This window comes from Staurois parvus, unplaced genomic scaffold (assembly GCF_062004578.1).
Source record: "Staurois parvus isolate SC_StPar_1 unplaced genomic scaffold, SC_StPar_1.0 ptg000059l, whole genome shotgun sequence".
Taxonomy (NCBI): domain Eukaryota; kingdom Metazoa; phylum Chordata; class Amphibia; order Anura; family Ranidae; genus Staurois; species Staurois parvus.
In genome coordinates, this window is record NW_028317855.1 from 12,350,401 (window position 1) to 12,371,951 (window position 21,551).

General features: G+C 42.5%; 1 protein-coding gene across 1 annotated transcript in view; it reads right to left on the reverse strand.

Moving 5' to 3' along the window:
• Positions 1-21,551, reverse strand: part of SLC22A3 (solute carrier family 22 member 3) — a 294,105-nt gene that overhangs the window by 26,064 nt on the left and 246,490 nt on the right. Inside the window, exon 5 of the mRNA XM_089668612.1 lies at positions 14,231-14,348. Coding sequence (XP_089524738.1) covers positions 14,231-14,348 — 118 coding nt within the window. The remainder of the gene's footprint in view (positions 1-14,230; positions 14,349-21,551) is intronic.

The following is a 21,551-nucleotide window of genomic DNA, read 5'->3' on the forward strand; positions in this document are numbered from 1 at the left end:
TATTGTCCAGCAGTCATGCTACCTTGACGAAGCTGAAGAAGAGCTCCTGTGGAAGATGAAGTCCTGCCGGGCACATCAATGGTTTTACGGAAAGCTTGCAGTAAGGCTGAGAGGCTGAAAACAGTTGGATCTTGACGCTCCCACAGTGGCGAGGCCCAAGCCAGTGCTTCACCAGAAAGGAGGGAAATTGTGTACGCCACCTTGGAACGGTCAGTAGAAAAATGGTGGGCTGCTAGCTCAAAGTGAATTGAGCACTGACTGATGAAGCCCCGACAAGCTTTGGGATCACCAGAGAAGCGAGGTGATGGAGGCAGCTGGAGTTTTGAAGGACTGTGTTCCACTGGAGGAACAGCAGGGGTTGGATCAGCAGGAACCGGAGCAGGAGCATAAACAGAGGGTGAGGAAGTGGACACAACCTGCAGCTGATCCAACCGGGAGGAGAGTTCCTGCAGACAGTGCATAATTTGTTCTTGATAGGCTTGCTGGACATCGACTCTCTACACCAAACACTGAAGTTGTTCCAAGAGAGGCTGCGGTGTCTCCGAGGAGCTCATGGCCTGAGCAAACTGTCAGCACCTGTGGTAGTGATCTCTTGTTTATACTCAACTTGGGGTTCCCCAGGGCGTGGAGTCTAAGCCCCAGCCTGCTTCTTCACCAGAGCCCCAGACTTGCATTTGTTATAAGAACCAATTGTGGGGAAAGATTTTCTCCACTGAGTTGGAGTGGTGAGAGCTGTTAGGTACATGGGTAGAGCCAGGAAGATTGCCTGCTTCTTCCATGCTGATAGAATATTTAGTTGTAGAGTTCTTGAATTTAACTGGATAAAGGGTACTGCCCCAAAGAAGTCCAAAATTATGCCCAGAGCTTTCATAGCAGATTTGATATTTCTTTTGGATCTCATTTGTCAAGCATGAGCTCCTAGAGACAGAACTTCTTTTCTGGAAGACAGACCTTTGTATAACATGTATCCAGGATCAGATTCAAGTATTCTAGGCACAGGGAAGACTGAAGCACATATTTATTAAAGATGATCATCCAAATGCCTGCAGCAGCTGAATTGTATTTTGAACATTTGCTGACATTATAAGGGAGATATATCGTACAGGAGGAGGTCATCTAGCTTGTTACCTGGATGTTCTGAGTAGAGGAAGCAGGAGGGCTAGGATTTTAGTGAACATTCTAGGAGCAGAAGACAGGCTGAAAGGCAAGGCAACAAATGTGGCAGAAATAAAAAAACAAAACAAAAAAATAAACTTTCCCACCAGTGACCTCTAATGATTTGGTCAAGTGTCCCACCAAAAAGACATTTTTCTTGCAAGAGCATATGCCCGAGGAATATTTTACAGGCAAATTCTGCTGTCCAAGCCATTAGCCAGATAATTGTGTGCTATTCTGGATATCATACCTTCCAGGGCATCTACACAGAAAAAAAAGAGGGCAGTTGTAATTTCTCTGCAAACTGCATGATCCTAAAAAACAGGTTAATGTTGGTTATTCATTGTCCTAGTCCAGTTAGCTGCAGTTTGACACAGACTGTAGCAAGTGCTGGTTGCAGGGCTGGGCCTGACAAATTAGTGAGCTTTTATGATTATCTAAAATTTTCTGTCTGCAGAATCTTGAAAAGAAGCATCTTTAAAAAAGTATAGCAAGATGTTAGTTTTAGGACAGAGATGGTATGGTCAGCCACAGAACTAGCCTTTTTTCCCCACTTGGTAGTTTTCAGGAAAAGATTTTTGGGGGCGTAAAACTCAATTCAGGGGTGACCCAGTCATTACTCCCTGTTCATGAACAGATAGAATGTGCAGTCTGTTTTTCCTGGGGAATTGTTAGGACCTGGAGAATTGGGAAGATAGCTGCCTGTTGCAGCTTCTTCAGGGGTGCTTGATATATAAGCTTAAGGGAAGCTGCTGCTAGAAGAACATGGTATTGAGACCTCCTTGCTCAGCTAAGGTATCTGATTTGCCACCTGGGGCACAAATACAAGTTCCTTTTGGGAAGCTGCTACTGCAGTATCTAGGGCAAGCAGTTAGAGGTGCTTAATAGTTCTGGTGTCATTGAGAGGCTGCTACTGAAGATTTAAGGGCCACCAATTTGTTTTTCTGAAACAATCTGTAACTGGGAGGCTGCCAATAAACATTATAGCCAACATTAACAGATATTAGTAGGAGACAGAGCAGCTCAGAGGACCTGAATAGTTCTTTTGAATGAAGACACTTACCTGCTGATTTACTGGAATAGCAAAAAAAAAACTTAAGGCTTAATTTTGCAGCTTTAGTCAAAAGTTATTGCTATGTAGGCTAAAGTGACTACGTAATTCAGAAAATGGAAACAATGGACTAAATCCTACCGTGAAGAAAACAAATTGACTGTAAACTAATCCGTGTGAGCAGAAAAACAAATTAAATTGTAACAAGTTGCTGTTGTAGAACAATTACGTTAAAAATCATTAGGTAACGGGAAGCTGACTTGAGCACAGAAGGCAGGAGCACAAAATCCGGCCAGTGATAAACTTTCTAGAAATGTCATTGTTTTGGGTTAAATAAGACATAAATAGCTGCAACTTGGCTAAAATATAAAACAAGGTTTAGGAGAGGGTGTTATAATTGCAAATGGTGAGCTCCGGGGAGCCAAACCCAAGTTAAACATCTTATTCATTCAATTTACTGGCTGCCCAGTACACTATATACTTTGCTGCACCATATACAGGGAATTAAAATTAAACTTATGGCATCTTCGACTTACAATTACAATGGGTGAATAAATTTACTATCTTGGAGTTGTAATATCTCATAGTGCTAAGGACTATGTTATGTTGAATTTGTTGCCTGTAGTACAGGAAGTTAAGACAAAGCTGAAGGCGTTGAACAATTTACCAATATCCTTGGTCAGATCAACCAAATTAAAATTACAATTTTGCATTTCTCTAAAGTGGATCCCTAAATCCTTTTTAACCAACTCTCCCTGCTGTTTGCTTCTATGCTTTGAGCCCCCAAACACTGTTACATACTTTCTACATTGATTAGACTAGCTCTACAGGGTGGAGATGACCACAGACTGCGGACACCCGCGGACACCCTTTTTCGCTCCATAAGACGCAGTTTTTTCCCCCAAAAAAAGGGGGAAAATGTCAGTGCGTCTTATGGAGCGAATATAAAGCGTCCGGTCCGGTATTTCTGCCGCCACCATCTCAGAATACCGGGCCGGCCGCTCAGCTCTTCTCTCTTGCAGGGCCTTACCTGTTCCTCGCTCCAGCACTGTACAGTCTTCCTGCACTGGCTTCATGACAGTCGGGTGCCCACTGCGCATGCGCTTTGCTTTGTGAATTGTCCGGTCTCTTCTGGGACACATGACAGGTCCCAGAAGGCGCCGGCCATTCACAAAGCACAGCGCTTCTCGTGCATGCGCAGTGGGCACCCGGCTGTCACAGAAGACGGCGCGGGAAGAAGAGGGAAGGACAACTCCGCGAAAGTGGGAGCGGGTACCTGTCAAATTTAGGTACCCGCTCCCCCTCCCTCCCCAAAGGTCAGCAGTCTCTGGTCATCTCCTTTATGGTCTGCAGTCTCTGGTCATCCCCTGCACTGTCTGCAGTCTCTGGTTATTCCCTGCACTGTCTGCAGTCTCTGGTTATTCCCTGCACTGTCTGCAGTCTCTGGTCATCTGTACTGTGTCCACAGTCTCTGGTCATCTCCTGTACTGTGTCCGCAGTCTCTGGTCATCCCCTGCACTGTGTCCGCAGTCTCTGGTCATCCCCTGCACTGTGTCCGCAGTCTCTGGTCATCCCCTGCACTGTGTCCGCAGTCTCTGGTCATCCCCTGCACTGTGTCCGCAGTCTCTGGTCATCTCCTGCACTGTGTCCGCAGTCTCTGGTCATCTCCTGCACTGTGTCCGCAGTCTCTGGTCATCTCCTGCACTGTGTCCGCAGTCTCTGGTCATCTCCTGCACTGTGTCCGCAGTCTCTGGTCATCTCCTGCACTGTGTCCGCAGTCTCTGGTCATCTCCTGTACTGTGTCCGCAGTCTCTGGTCATCTCCTGTACTGTGTCCGCAGTCTCTGGTCATCTCCTGTACTGTGTCCGCAGTCTCTGGTCATCTCCTGTACTGTGTCCGCAGTCTCTGGTCATCTCCTGTACTGTGTCCGCAGTCTCTGGTCATCTCCTGTACTGTGTCCGCAGTCTCTGGTCATCTCCTGTACTGTGTCCGCAGTCTCTGGTCATCTCCTGTACTGTGTCCGCAGTCTCTGGTCATCTCCTGTACTGTGTCCGCAGTCTCTGGTCATCTCCTGTACTGTGTCCGCAGTCTCTGGTCATCTCCTGTACTGTGTCCGCAGTCTCTGGTCATCTCCTGTACTGTGTCCGCAGTCTCTGGTCATCTCCTGTACTGTGTCCGCAGTCTCTGGTCATCTGTACTGTGTCCGCAGTCTCTGGTCATCTGTACTGTGTCCGCAGTCTCTGGTCATCTGTACTGTGTCCGCAGTCTCTGGTCATCTGTACTGTGTCCGCAGTCTCTGGTCATCTGTACTGTGTCCGCAGTCTCTGGTCATCTGTACTGTGTCCGCAGTCTCTGGTCATCTGTACTGTGTCCGCAGTCTCTGGTCATCTGTACTGTGTCCGCAGTCTCTGGTCATCTGTACTGTGTCCGCAGTCTCTGGTCATCTGTACTGTGTCCGCAGTCTCTGGTCATCTGTACTGTGTCTGCAGTCTCTGGTCATCTGTACTATGTCTGCAGTCTCTGGTCATCTGTACTGTGTCTGCAGTCTCTGGTCATCTGTACTATGTCTGCAGTCTCTGGTTATCTGTACTGTGTCTGCAGTCTCTGGTCATCTGTACTGTGTCTGCAGTCTCTGGTCATCTGTACTGTGTCCGCAGTCTCTGGTCATCTCCTGTACTATGTCCGCAGTCTCTGGTCATCTCCTGTACTATGTCCGCAGTCTCTGGTCATCTGTACTGTGTCCACAGTCTCTGGTCATCTTCTGTAGTATGTCCGCAGTATCTGGTCATCTCCTGTACTGGGTCCGCAGTCTCTGGTCATCTCCTGTACTGTGTCTGCAGTCTCTGGTCATCTCCTGTACTGTGTCCGCAGTCTCTGGTCATCTCCTTTACTGTGTCCGCAGTCTTTGGTCATCTCCTGTACTATGTCCGCAGTCTCTGGTCATCTGTACTATGTCTGCAGTCTCTGATCATCTCCTGTAGTATGTCCGCAGTCTCTGGTCCATCTCCTGTACTGTGTCCGCAGTCTCTGGTCATCTCCTGTACTATGTCTGCAGTCTCTGGTCATCTCCTGTACTATGTCTGCAGTCTCTGATCATCCCCTGTACTATGTCTGCAGTCTCTGGTCACCTCCTGTACTATGTCTGCAGTCTCTGATCATCTCCTGTAGTATGTCGGCAGTCTCTGGTCATCTCCTGTACTGTGTCCGCAGTCTCTGGTCATCTCCTGTACTGTGTCCGCAGTCTCTGGTCATCTCCTGTACTATGTCTGCAGTCTCTGGTCATCCCCTGTACTATGTCTGCAGTCTCTGGTCACCTCCTGTACTATGTCCGCAGTCTCTGGTCATCTCCTTTACTGTGTCCGCAGTCTCTTGTCATCTCCTGTACTATGTCTGCAGTCCATTGGTTCAGAATATTTTTTTTTCTTGATTTTCGCCTCTAAAACTTAGGTGCGGCTTATGGTCAGGTGCGTCTTATGGAGCGAAAAATACGGTAAATAGTGCACTGAAGTCTGCTTGTATGTAACAAATAGGGTTTATGCTGAAGTTATGCACTTGGGGGCTAAAAACCAAACATGCATCATTAAAGTGATATTAAACTCATAAAAAAAAAATAATAAAAAATAAAAAACACCACCCCACAACATACAAGTCATACTTACCTCCTCTGTGCACTGGTTTTGTATAAAGCAGCTCTGATCCGCCTCTTCTCGGGTCCCCCACCACAGCTCCTGACCACTACCTCCTGCCTGCAGAGCAAGCAGCTTGCTGAGGGCACCAAAGCAGGCTTTCTCCCAAGCCGCTGCTCTGCATGTCTACTCACACACAGACAGCAAGTCAGACCTGCTTCCGCTCTCACCTCATTGGCTCACTGGCTGTGACGGACTGCATTGGGAGCCAATGTTTCTCACTACTGTCTCAGCCAGTGAGGAAGGAAAGTCCCCTGAGAGCCGAGGCTCTCGTGCACATTGCTGGATTGCGATGGGGCTCAGGTAAGTATTAGTGGGGGCTGGGGCTGAACATATATAAATATGCTTTAACCGCCTGAATACCAACGTATGTATACACTCACCAGCCACTTTATTAGTTACACCCGTTCAATTGCTTTGTAACACAAATTGCTAATCAGCCGATCACATGGCAGCAACTCATGTATTTAAACATCTAGACGTGGTGAAGAAGACTTGCTGTATTTCAAACCGAGCATCAGAATGGGGAAGAAAGGGGATTTAAGAGACTTTGAACATGGCACGGTTGTTGACGCCAGACGGGCTGGTCTGAGTATTTGAAAAACAGCTGATCTACTGGGATTTTCACATACAACCATCTCTAGGGTTTACAGAGAATGGCTGAAAAAAGACAATATCCACTGAGCAGAAGTTGTGTGGACGAAAATGCCTTGTTGATGTCAGAGACCAGAGGAGATTGGCCATCCCTTTATGACTACAGTGTACCCAACGTCTATTAACAGCAAGATATATAATATAATAATAATAATAATTCCAACACCTTGTTGAATCTATGCCATGAAGAATTAGGGCAGTTCTACCATGATCCCAGTATATTTACAGGAGGCTATTCTCCTGAATGAAAAAGTATACTGAGTGGCTATACTGCCACTGGATTACTATTACATGCAACCTAATGGGACTTTACTGGTACATTAAGCGGACAACCTCATGTTGTACATTAAACATTTTTATCAAAATGCATGTTCCAAACACATTATGTAAAAACAATACTTGGCTAATGAGCCCAAGAAATCGCCTCCAATTTTGGGGTCCTGAAGAAGCTAACAAGCGAAACGTGTCGACCTCTGGAGGGCATTGGTGCCACAGAACATGATGCTGTGATTTCTTGGGCTCATTAGCCAAGTATTGTTTTTACATAATGTGTTTGGAAGATGCATTTCGATAACTATGTTTAATGTAGAACATGAGGTTGTCCGCTTAATGTACCAGTAAAGTCCCATTAGGTTTTGTTTCCTTTTGTATTGCATATTAGGGATGAGGTACACTTGCAGTCCAATCTAATATATTTACTATTACCTGCAGTGGAAGGGGTCACCTGTCGCAGTCTTTCCCGGTCTCCCCACCCCAACGGGAAGCCTAAGACTGCCCCGACTGGCTGGATCCTGCACACTACACAGAGATGGGAAATTATGTGTTTCCTCTCTGTCAGGGATCGCGGCGGCGAGTGACTCCGCGCATGCGCGGATCACCGATCCATACAATCCGGCGGACACTGAGACCTGTACGGCAGCGGCCACGTATGCGCAATCGCAATCGCAGCCGCTCGCCTGGCACCAATAGCAGGGCAGGGCGCACTATTTAAACCTGCCCTGCACTGACACCCAGTGCCGTATGGTCTTTGCTCCTGTGTTCCTGCTATTTGAGATTTGTTGCTGACCTTGCCTGAATCTGACCTCCGCTGACTTCTCCTGCTCTGACCCCCTGGCTAGTCTGACCTCTCTTCTGCATACCCCCATACCTGATCTGAACTTCTGTTACCGACCCCAGCGAGTGACCTGACTATTCTTCTGCCTGCCGCCTTGTACTATGCTGATCCCACTGTTGCTGACCCGGCCCGTTGACCACGCTTACTACTCTGCCATCCAACCATCCATCCCGCTCGGATCCAGTTTTCCACCTCTTCACGTCAGGCTCTCTACCTGCATATACCTCTGGCGGATCCCTCTACCACAGACGGGGGTACTCAGGGGCCACGACCTGGTCCCTGTCTGCTCCAAGCCCATCCACACCATCAGGAGCCCTGGTGAATAAGCAGACTGGGGCTTAGACTCCGCGCCCTGGGGAATCCTGTCCTGTGGACTGCTAGAGGCCCCGCTAGGTGGTTATTAACACTCTCTCTGAGATTAGAAACTGGAAGCGATGAGGATTTCATCATTTCTCATTTTTTGTTTGTTGACAAGCCGTTACCTGCTTGTGAAGCAGCAGGTCAAACTGATCTGTTTGATCTGCTGCTTTGGAGGCCAGAGGAGAGATCCCAGATCTCTCCATAAAGAGGACCTGTCACGGCCCAAGCAATAACAAGTAATGTCTTTCATCCTTTGTGATAGCAATAGAGCACTATCTCCCCCCATGCTCATGGGCAAAGGCAAACGTGCTTGTCAGTTCCGCAAACATGCAAACATTGATTGCACTACACATGTGAGGTATCAACACAAATGTCAGAGTAAGAGTAATTCTAGGGTCAGACCACCTGTGTAACTCTAATCTGGTAACCTGTAAAGACTTTAAAGCATCACCAATGAATAATTTAATGTACCGTCTTTTGTCACTGGTCTATGGGCATGCACAATTTTAAACCAAATTTGTTAAAATTCCTGCAATGTACAGTGGATATAGAAAAGAATCATCCCTCACCTTTTGTTGCTTTACAGTATGGAATGAAGACAGACACAGTTTTTGTTTTTATCCAGCTGTATTTGCTCAGTGCAACGTATAACATCTAAGTGAAAGATATAACACCAACATGGATTACCCCTTCCACTTCCTAAAAATGAATTGTAAACTCAATCAGGTGTAGCTAATCACCTTCTCAATGGCAAACAAAGCCATTTAACTATCAATTATGATCAGCTGCTGTCATTTTGATTAGCTCAGCATAAAGAGTTTTCCTGGAGCATTTCAGTCTCTAGTAGTGCAACTGAAACAATCAATCAACTATGGGTGGCATGGCACTGTCAAAAGATCTGCAGGATAAAGTTGGATGTCATAAGTTGTACTAAAGTAAAGTTACATAGTTACATAGTTAGTCCGGCTGAAAAAAGACAAAAGTCCATCCAGTTCAACCATATAAAAAAAAAAAGTTATAATCCTATACCCACAGTTGATCCAGAGGAAGGCAAAAACACCATCCAGCAAAGCACGATCCAATTTGCACCTATTGGGAAACAAATTCCTTCCTGATCCCCCGAGAGGCAATCGGATATTCCCTGGATCAACTTTACCTATAAATGTTAGTATCCAGTTATATTCTGTGTATCTAAGAAAGAATCCATGCCATTTTTGAAGCAATCCACTGAGCTGGCCAGAACCAACTCTTGAGGAAGTCTATTCCACATTTTCACAGCTCTCACTGTGAAGAAACCTTTCCGTGTTTGGAGATTAAATTTCTTTTCCTCCAGACGTAAAGAGTGCCCCCTTGTCCTCTGTGTTGACCTCAGGGTAAATAGCTCTACACCGAGTTCACTATATGAGATGTATTTATACATGTTGATCATATCCCCCCTTAATCTCCTCTTCTCAAGAGAGAATACATTTAGTTCCTCTAATCTTTCCTCATAGCTGAGCATATCAGTTTAGTTGCCCTTCTCTGTACTTTCTCAAGTTCCCCAATGTTCTTTTTGTGAATTGGTGCCCAAAATTGAACTGCATATTCCAGATGAAGTCTTACTAATGATTTGTATTAGGGTAATATGATCTCTCTCTCTCTGGAGTCTATACCTTTTTTAACACAAGAGAGGATTTTGTTCGCTTTAGAAACCGCAGCTTGGCATTGCATGCCATTATTAAGCTTGTGATCTACCAGAACTCCCAGATCCTTCTCCACCATTGATTCCCCCATTTGTACTTCCCCTAGTATGTATGATGCATGCATAGTCTTAACCCCCAACTGCATAACCTTACATTTATCAACATTAAATCTCATTTGCCACATAGTTGTCCAATTAAACAGTGCATTGAGGTCGGCTTGTAAGTTGAAGACATCCTGTAAGGACATTATTTCACTGCACAGCTTGGTGTCATCTGCAAAGACTGATTTTTAATCTCAGACCCTATATCGTTTATAAATATATTAAAAAGTAGGGGTTCCAACACTGAACCCAGGGGTACACCACTGATGACCCCAGACCATTCAGAGTATGAATCATTAACCACTACTCTCTGAATTTGATCTTTTAGCCAGTTTTCTATCCATTTACATAAGGATTTTTCCAAGCCTGTAGACTTTACCTTACACATTAGCCATGTGTGGGGAACTGTGTCAAACGCTTTTGCAAAATCCAAGTATACTACGTCCACTGCCACCCCTCTGTCCAAGGTTTTGCTCACCTCCTCATAAAAAGAAATCAGATTTGTTTGACAACTTCTGTCTTTCATGAATTTATGCTGTCTGTTGCTTAAAATATTTTTTTTCCAGCCAGAACTCATCTATGTGGTCTTTTATTAAACTCTCCAGTATCTTCCCAACTATAGAAGTTAAATTAACAGGTCTATAATTACTTGGTAAAGATTTTGACCCCTTTTTAAATATTGGCACCACATTGGCCTTACGCCAATCCAATCTATGTGCTAAAGTAAATACAGCTGGATAAAACAAAAACTGTGTGTCTTCATTTCAGGCTGCAAGGCAACAAAATGTGATTTTAAAGGAGGTGATTCTTATTTATACCCACTGTATATAAATCACCCAGAGGGGAATATTTTTTTTTCAGGAAAAGTGGAGTTACTCTTTAGTCCATTGCTGCTGTAACATTTGATTTTGAATGGGGTTCTTCTAGATGCCCAGCAACTATAATTAAGCTGTACTTTTATATTGCTTCTTTTCATCCCCTGAACCATCATTGCCAGGCAGAGGAAACAAGGAGTATCCTGGCAAGCAGAACCAAATATTTGGACTGCAGTGAGGAGGGGAAAAATTCAACCCCCTTTAGTGGAAGCACCTCCGGTGCTTGGGTGTTCTGTGTTTACATGTCAAGTCAGTACTGGGAGAGGAATGTGCTAAAAACCCCAAAACGTCTACCGCCATAGAATGTTATAATTGTGTTAACAGCCAGCTGCACTTTTTGTAAACTTTGAAGGTGAGACAACTAAATGATCGTAAAGACTGACATCCCATCTGTCACTCCTCAGACCTTACTATTGGCCATTTTCTGTTAACACCCTCCTCAGGGACCAGAAAAGAGTGGCTGCATCAGTAGTTGGCAGCTTTCTTTTTACCGTCAAAGGAAAAACGTCAACCAAAATCTATGAGAGCCACTGATCCATCTTATGCTCATTGACTGAATTTTGTTGAATGCACAGAACCAGGACGTGAAGTTATTTTTACTTTTAAACCCTTTTTGTTTTTTTGTTGCATTATTATCTGTGTCTTTTGCCTTCGTAATACAGTTTTTTTATGTAAATATTTTGTTAGCACTGTTTTACCTGCTTACTTATGACACTCTACTTTTTAAGGATAAGTAAACCTTTTTGACAAAAATAATAAATGCACATTTTTTTGATAGTAAAAAAATTGGCATTTATTATTTTTGTCTGCAGGAGCCTGGAAAGCATTGTACCAGTGATTAGTAGATCGCAGATTCCATGCAGGTCTCCTGCAGACCTGTCAGAATATCTGCTTGCCGTAGGGGATGCTCCACAGAACAGTGGTAGTTCATTGAAAACTACAAGCCAACAGCCGCTAAGGCTGCCAGGACATGTAGGCAGTTTTCAATTCTGACAGATAGTACAGGGAAACTTCTCCCCGTACTGTCAGAGCGAAGGGGGGGGGGGGGGGCGGGCATGGCTGCAGCTATGGGAACATGTTACATGTTCCACCCTAAAAGCAGGTGGAACGTGTAACAAGTTCCCAAAGGTGAACTTACCCTTTAAGTCCTGGTTCACATTGGATCAAACTTTGAAATTGTGCAACTTCACTTGAAGTCGCACTATATCAAAGTAGGATGGTGGTGCGACTTCATAGATATCTGTGGGACTTCATACACAGATGTCTATGCAAGTTGCACCCCAAATCAGGAAAAGTAGTGCAGGAACTACTTTTCTAATTGGTGCGACTCTGATGAAGTCGAAGTTGCACCCATTAGAACAGTTTCAGCAGATCACTGCGATTTGAACAGTCAAATTGAATGACAATTTGCAACAGTGTGAAACAGGGCTTAACCGTAAAATTATCTCTTGTAAGCAATTAAACCATCTTTATAATATCAAAAAAGGTTATAAGGAGCATTCTCTATCAGAACACTTCAGAGATTGTCACTGTAGAAATCCAAACTTGAAACCAAGTGGATGTATGAGTTGTGTACATTGGTACCTCGGGGCCTGAATGTAGACATTGATATCAATTGCTTTATAGATAATAGCTAAAGTGGCATGTATATGTTTGCTTTTCTACTTAGGTACGATATGTATAATTTCATATTAATTTAAATGGCCTGCTTTTTAAATTCATATTTTTTTAAATAGATGTATTTTTTACCTTTTTTGTCTCAAGTCCTTGATAGATATGAACTACAGACACTTCATTTATTTTACTTTTACTTTTATTTTATTGTTTGAGATTCTGAGAGACTACCCTATTTTCATAATTTTTATTATTTTCAATTTTATTATTTTTGCTTTGCCTGGGCAATCACGACATCTGATTGATTATTTACGCTATTTGGATGTGATGAATATTTATTTGAGATATCATATTGTTTTTTAATGATCACAAGGCTTATTGCTTTTTATTCTGGACTCCATTAATATGGCGCTCGTCTATTGTACAGCGCTATATAACTATTCATTGTCTTAATCTACATCACATTGTGATTTCCATATTGTGTCATCCAATACTTATTGGATGTCCCTTGTTAATTAATTATGATTTTTGATGCCGTTTTGACGATTAGATATGTAACATCCCATTGGTATTCATTGCAATAGTCTTCCACCATCTGTTCCGGATAATGTCTCACAATATGGGCTACATTAAAATGCTGCCCACTAATTGTATGCGCGCCTCGTAGGCTATTTAAATGGTGATCCCTTCTGACGTCGGCAATGGGCGTACCCCTGAAGACGTGCGTGTGCATGAAACATGTTGGATGGAGCCTACGTGCTGATGTCACGTCGCCGTGTACGCGCTCCGGAATGGTGGCCATTTTGGTATGTGGCTAGCTTCCCTTTTACATTGATGTTTCCACTGTACAAGTAGCATTCTGGTGAGTGCATAGTGGTGGCGGAACATTCACCGGATCTTTTAAGCACTGGGTGGAATTGGACACATTTGTGCTCTCCAGCATCACTGACACACAGATCTATTTGTGGAAGAACTTTATTTGTTGGTTTAATTGCTTACATTGGTTTTTGTTATATTTATTTATGTATTATTTCATTGGTTGCACTAATTTGCACATATACCTTTGACACTGTACCTATTCAGTGGACTTTTTGTATGCGCTGCACTTTATTTACTTGTTTGCTGTCTTGAGATTCATTGTCACAATCTCTGGTGACAGCTGCATATATTTACCCAGCGCTCGCCATTTATGTATTTTGTAAAATTATCTCTGATGCGCTAACGCAGAACTTAAAAAGATTCCTGTCTCTTTGAAGAGTTCTGCTATATGGTAAATCTCTGGATATACCTGTCTGTGGGGACAGTGTGTTACAGACGTTTAGTTTAAGACATAATCATTATTGCTAATATTGTGGATATTGATATTTATGATAAATAACTGGTGGCAGTGATTGATTTTGCGTATAGAGGGTTACCTGTAATTAACCTTTAATTACCCATAGCCAGCGATGGTTTCTCTGGCACTTACGATCCCGCAAGCTAGAAAATGAGAAATGAAAATGCAGAATGAGACTTAGGGTGTCGCCGTTGCATATCAGTGACAGAGTGGTGTGAGTTTGATTAGCCATTAGTCAAGTTGGTGAAGGTCGCCGGGTCTGACACCATGTCCATCACACTTACTGACACCAATTCTCGGGGCTATTACTGCTACCAATTCAGGGGATAATTTTGCTCCAACTTTTCAATATGCACTGCAATACACTGCAGGATTTCATTCTGAACTGGCTGCCTATCTTGACGAAATGCACGAAAATGTGCTGCTATTGTGCAGCCCTCCGAAAGTGTCAGGGGCCGCTCTCGAGGCCCTCTATAATCAAGTTGACCACCACTAGTCTAGCTTAGATGAGAGGGTTCAGCTGCATGTCACACTTCTCACAGGCCACCATGTAACTTGTTGCAAGGACAGAATTATTAATTTAACCAATGAAAATTGATTACCTGGCAATAGATTGGAGTAAGACATCTCCCATTGTGCTTCGCAATGTCACTAATGATGCGCACAGCCTTGTCTTTCTTTTTACGTATTAACAACCAGCGCGGAGATTCTGGGATAAACCTGTAGATATAAAAACAGAAGACATTATTTAAAATGGAGTTCCACCCTTTTTCATGATCCTTGCCACACAATGCCCACCCGCAGAACAGTCTGTTATGGGATATTTTTATGCATTTATTTTTTTCTAAATACCTTTTTTTGCTATCAGTATCCTGCACGTCTGGTCTGGCCGCCTAGGCGATATCATCATTAGTCGATTCCCTAGGACTCTTGGGATATCGGCATTGGTATTTCTTGACCAGAAGTGACATTTTCGGCAGGAATGATTGACAGGTTGCCATAACAATGAGGCGGGATCTTCCTCCGCCACCATTGTTCTCGCAACCTACAAACAACACAGTGTGTCACGCTGTGTTCTTACAGCGCAAGCGCGAGATCGGGAGGTGCATGCTGGGTAGCCAGCTGCAACGAATCCCAGAAGAAAGTAGGAGCTAGCTTCAGATGCCCACACTTGTATTGGCCGCTGCCTGTCTGCCTTCTGAGGAATGTCACATTTACAAGTAAGCAAACGGCATACACTTAGAACACTGTCCTAATTATATACTGCAACAGAAAAGAATCAGACCAGAAAAGTGCCGAGGGGACTGGAACTCTGCTTTAAGCCTACATACATATATCCTGAAACGGACAGTTACATTTTATTTTGTCAGCATACAGATTTCATGATCAAAGTATGTATATGAGGAGGCAGGATTTATAAAGCAATACAACAATGCAAAAAAAAAAACTATTTTGTAAGCAGCACACATAATATACAACTGACCTAATACTATTGACATGTGATGTCATTCTAAATTAAATGCAGGCCGCCCATAGATGGCTTGAATCTCCTTCTGAACCAATTGAGATTCCTACCATCTATGACCAACTTCACACACCTCAGGTGTCTACATTTTGGATGAAGTAGTAAAGCAGACACCTTTGAACAGCAGCATTGTCTAGGTAGAGGGAAGTGTTATACTAGCATATTCAGATGGACTTGACTAACAAATTGAAGCTGAACTCCAGCTAACGCTTTTTAAGCAGCCACAGCAATTTTTTTTTTCATGTTTTGGAATAAAGGTTTTACAGAAATGAATAAAAGATGACCATTGTAAGCTCCTGACAGTGTTAAATGGTTTGTTACAACCTTCTGCTACATTGTCTGAATAGCTTGGTCTGTTAAAGGAAGGTGGCCGGATTACCAGGTGAAAATAAAGGAAAATAAAGCCTAAAAAAAAGAAGGTAATACAGCCACTACATCCAACAATTGGTAAGCTGAAATTTAACCACTTGCCATCCAGAGGATTTACCCCCCTTCCTTACTAGGCCTCTTTTTGCTACTCGGCGCTGCACTAATTCAATAATTGCACGGTTATGCAGTACTGCACCCAAACGAAATTTGTCCTTTTTTCACACAAATAGAGCTTTCTTTCAGTGGTATTTGATCACCTGTGCGCTTTTTATGTTTCACACTATACACAAAAAAAGACCAAAAATTTTGAAGAAAAACAATATTTTTTACTTTCAGCTATAAAAAATATATAGTAAACTCAAAGTTGGTTATAAATTTAGGCCAAAATGTGTTCTGCTACATGTTTTTTGTAAAAAAAAATCCCAATAAATATATATTGATTGTTTGTGTGAAAGTTATAGCGTCTACAAACTATGGTATAGATACTGCAATTTACGCCATTTTTTTGCTATGCAGCGCTGCGCTAGTTTAATGGACAATTGCGCGGTCATGCAATACCGTACATAAATGAAATTTATGTCCTTTTTTTCACACAAATAGAGCTTTCTTTTGGTGGTATTGATCACCTGTTCACTTTTTATTTTTGGGGCTATAAACAAACATTTTTTTGAAAAAAAATTATTTCTCATTTCGGTCATAAAAAATATCAAAAAAACTAAAATTTCGTCATAAATTTAGGCCAAAATGTATTCTGCTACATTTTTTTGGTTAAAAAAAAAATCCCAGTAAGTGTACATTGTTTTGTGTGAAAATTATAGCATCTACAAACTATGGTATAGATAATGGAATTTACACAGCATTTACTTTCTGACTGCTCATCACATTTCATGAGATGCTAAAATGCCAGGATAGTACAAACACCCTCAAATGACCCCTTTTCGGAAAGTAAACACCCTAAGCTATCTGCTGAAAGGCATATTGTGTGCATGGAAGATTTATTCTTTTCCCACAAGTTTCTGGAAAATGACAAAAACATTTTTTTTTTTTTTTTACACAAAGTTGTCATTTAAATTATTTATTTCTCGCACAAGCCATGGGTATATGTGGAATTACACCCCAAAATACATTCTGCTACTTCTACCGAGTATGAGGATACCACACGTGTGAGACTTTTTGGGAGCCTAGCCACATACAGGAGCCTGAAATCCAATGACCACTTTGAAAGCCTGAAGGTGCGTAGCTTCATTTCACTTCCTCAATACCTATCACAGTTTCGAAGGCCCAAACATGCCAGGATAGCACCAAACCCCCCCAAATGACACCTTTCTGGAAAGTAGAACCCCAAGGAATTTAAAAAGAGGCATGGTGAGTATTTTGCAGATCTAATTTTTTCTCACAAGGTTTTGAAATATAAAAAAAAATAGAAAACATGTTTTTGTTTTTTTCTTCTTTTTCCAAAAACGTGTGGCAACAAATGAGATCTGCAAAATACTTAGCATGCTTCTTATCAAATTCCTTGGGGTGTCTACTTTCCAAAAAGGGGTAATTTGGGGGGGTTAGGTGCTATCCTGGCATTTCAGGGCCTCCGAAACTGTGATAGGTAGTCTGGAAGTGTAATGAGAAAATAAGCCCTTTAAAAACCTGAAGGTGCTTATTAGATTTTGGGGTCCTGTACTTGGCTAGACTGCAAAAACATCTCTCACATGTGGTACCCCCATACTTGGGAGAAGTAGCAGAATGTATTTTGGGGAGTAATTCCACATATACCCATGGCATGTGTGAGCAGTAAATCATTTAACTGACAATTTTGTGTAAAAAAAAAAACAAACTTTTTTGTCATTTTCCAAAAACTTGTGGTAAAAATATAAATTCTTCTATTGATTCAACATGCCTCTCAGCAAATAGTTTGGGGTGTCTACTTTTCAAAAACGGGTCGTTTTGGGTCGTGGGGGTGTTTTATGCCCAGCATTAGAAGTTTATGCCACACATCACTCACTCTTCTAACCACCTGAAGACCAAGCCTTTTCTGACACTTTTTGTTCACATGAAACAAATCAGTCTTTTTTGCTAGGAAATTAATTTAAAGCCCAAACATTATATATTTTTTTAAAGCAAATACCATAGTGAATAAAATGTTGGGTACTAAAATTTTTTATGGCACATAGTACTCGTGCAGCGATTTTTCAAACGCAATTTTCTTTTAAAAAATACACTATTTTTACTTTTAATGCACAAAAACATAATATATTGGCCAATTATTTGGTAAAATATAAAAGATGATGGTATGCCGAGTAAATAGATACCAAACATGACATGCTTTAAAACTGCCCATGCCCCGTGCAATGGCGACAAACTGCATACGTTTTTAATATCCATAGGCAATGTTTAAAAGCCTTTCAAACTACCATTTCAGATTTACAGAGGAGGTCTAGTGTTAGAATTACTGTCCTTGATCTGAAGTTCGATGCGATACCTCACATGCATGGTGCAACTGCTGTTTCCATACTGGCACAGGGTCAACGCTCATGATCGCTGGTGTGTGCTTGCGCGGAAGGCGAGGTTACTTTTTTTTTGTTATTTTGATTTTTTTAATTATGTTTACACTGTCCTTTTAATTTTTTTTTTTTATCACTTTTAATGCTATCACAGGGAATGCAAATATCCCCTATAACTTCAATGGGCATTGTCATATATTCTTTTTTGAGAAATCTGGGGTCTATCAGACTCTAGATCTCTCCTCTGCCCTTACATTATCTAATCAAACCAAAATCGGTGTGATCAAATGCTTTCCCAATTTACAAATGGTGCTGTTATATCCTGCGAAACTGAAGTGATGAAATGCTCGTAGTCTAGTCTAAATTCTTAGGCTATAGAGATGATTGGCACCATTCTGGTCTCCAATCAGCTCTATGATCAGCTGGCAGAAACACTGGCTGCATTCTCAGGTTCCCCAATGGCTTGGGACAGCCCGAGAAGGCCGTGGAAGGCAGCGGGGGAGGGGGGGGGATTGTCTCCTGCTGCTTGTAAAAGCAATCCTGCAGTTAATTAGCCACTAGGATTGCTTTTACATGAAAGCTGATCGCCAGCTGAAAAAAATGATACCAGGATGATGCCTGCAGGTGTAGGCATTATCCTAGTATAACCACTCAAAGTCCAGTGATGTACCAGTATGTCGCTGGTCCTTTTTGGGTATATATGCTACGTTCTTTTGGGTTTTTTTTTATGCAGCCTGTGGATTGAATGAAAAAAAGAGAAGAAATCTCTGCCGAAAAAAGTGTATGGTATGCCCACCATTAAAATATACCGCCCTGCATCCACGCACTTCTAATGGGGCTCCACGTGACTATCTATTCCCTCGTAAATCCGAAACTTATAAGTATAGCCTGTTGCCCTCTCACAGGTCTTCTACAACTTGACCCCATATCTGGCACGCTTGCAGGGGAGAAATTGTCTGAATGCAAGGCGGCCAGCAAAATTAATTAGGGACTCATCAACGCAGATTTTTTGCTGGGGAGTATATACATCTGAAATTTTTTGATTAAGGTGATTTGCGAGGGGCTGAATTTTGAGTAGCCGGTTAAATTCAGGGTCACCCCGAGGATGACAGAGTGTATTGTCGTTGAAATGCATAAAACACATTATACTCTCATATCTATGCCTGGCCATGGCAGCAGAGAACACATATGATGAATCGGGTCTGCGGACCAACACAACTGGAATTCATTTCTTTTAGTATTGCCCATGTTGAGGGTTAGGCCCCCAAAAAAAGTAAATTCGGACACCGTAATGGGTTTCCATGCGAATGATCTGGCAAGGTTTGAATTTTGGTTGGCGGCGATAAATTTTGTGCATATAAATTGCTTTGATCCACAATCAACGCATACAGATATTCCGTGAAAAAACGCTCCAAAAATCAAGGGGAGTAGTTAAATTTTCTATTTCCACCTGAATTTCGGGTTGGGCAGTGAACGGGGGAAGTACAAGTGCTGCAAAATTTGTGGACTGCCAATCGGGATTTGCAATACCATCCAGAAGGATATTAGGGGCTCTACGGGCCTGTGTGCGAATTCTTAGTGGCTGCGGGACAATACTTGTGCTCGCCATCGCACCAGCTTGTACTGCACTTATAGGACTCGCCACGTCACCAAGTCATACTGCAGTGCTGGTATTATTATTATTATTATTATACAGGACTTATATAGCGCCAACAGTTTGCTCAGCGCTACAATATAACGGGAGACAATACAGCAACAATACAGTTCAATACAAGAGGGTTAGGAGGGCCTGATCCTGGGAGCTTACAATCTAATAGATATGTGAAAGACCAGGATATACTAGGCCACTAGTACTCGCCAGTTCACCAAAAGGTAGAGCGGCACTAGTATTGGCACTCTGCTGCATATGAGAGTCATCAAAATTTACCAGCAAGTGCTAACAGAGATCAGGCCTGATTCTGCGAACACTGCGGTTTTCTGTGTAATATATCAAGTGACAGGGACCTACTGACACTGCACTTGCTGGGGGAGAAGGGGGGGATAAACGTAGGGGCTAAACGCAGGTGCTGGCAGGTGTCGGGGCTGATCCCGTTAACGCTGCGTTTTTGAGGACGCTATACTAATGTGAACACTGGTATAGTGCTGATTTGATCAAAGATATTGATCCGTTCAGACACTATACTAGCAATGGAGATTTATTGTGTAGGAGTGTGTTGCTGGCAATCAAGAGGTTAAATGTGATGACTGGTGTACTGAGGCGCAATCTGACGCCATCTGGGAGGGGCGTGAAAACCACCTGAGCACAAATTGTATATATATATATATATATATATATATATATATATGTGTGATTTTGCGCACATGTGCCGCCCTGTAGCAGTATTTAGTTACAGAAGTGGCCTGTGTTACGTCGCTGCGTTACTTTAACTGACAATTGCGCGGTCATGCAACACTGCACCCAAATTAAATTTTCTTCCTTTTTTCCCACAAATTGAGCTTTCTTTCAGTGGTATTTGATTTTTTTTTATTTTTTGCGCTATAAAAAAAAAGGCTGACAATTTTGAGAAAAAAAAACAATATTTTGGACATTTTACTATAAAACATGTCCAGTAAAAAAATGTAAAAATCTAATTTTGTCATAAATTTCGGCCAAAATGTGTTCTGCGACATGTCTTTGCTAAAAAAAATCCCAATACATGTAAATTAATTGGTTTACGTGAAAGTTATAGCAATTACAAATAACGGGAAAGATACTGGGATTTTTTTTTTTATAATAATAATTGCAGCAATCAGCGACTTATGGCGGTGATCAGTGATTTATGACAGTGATTAGCGACTTATGGCGGGACTGCGGACATTTTGACACTGGGGGGGAACTGTCTTGGGGTCACTGACATCCCCAGTGACACCAATACAGTGATGAGTGAAAAAAAAGCACTGACACTGTACTAATGGCACTGGGGAGAAAGGGGTTAACTTTTTTATTCAATGAAAGGGTTAACTGTGTGAGGGGAGTGTTTTACTAGTGGGCCGGGGGTGTGTACTTCACGGGAACACACTGTCCCGGAAAGCTAATCTCTGCTTTCCGTGACAGTGACAGTGTGTTAGGAGCTGACAGGGAGCAGAGGTGCAGTGTAAACACTGCAGCCGTGCTCTCGGTCAGTGAGTGATGCTAATCGCCGTGAGTCGGCGGGTAGAGACCTGCTGCTGGACAAACGCTGCCGCGATCGGTGGCGCAGGTAGGGCGCGCGCGCGCCCCCTACCTGTTTTGCTAGACGCCATTTTATTACGTGCTCTAGCACAGCGGTGCCGCCCTGCCGCAGTATATACACTGCGGCTGGTAGGCAAATGGTTAATACATTTGTTTCGGGATTTAATGTCACTAAACATCTGAAGATCTACTCTTTAAATGTTTTAGATTGCAAACTTTTTGTAATAAGTATACCCTAAAAGAGAGTGAAACATTTAGCAGGTCATCAAAGTAGAACTAAAGGCAATTTTTTGTGTAAGAGAAGGTTTTAACCCCCCTCAGTT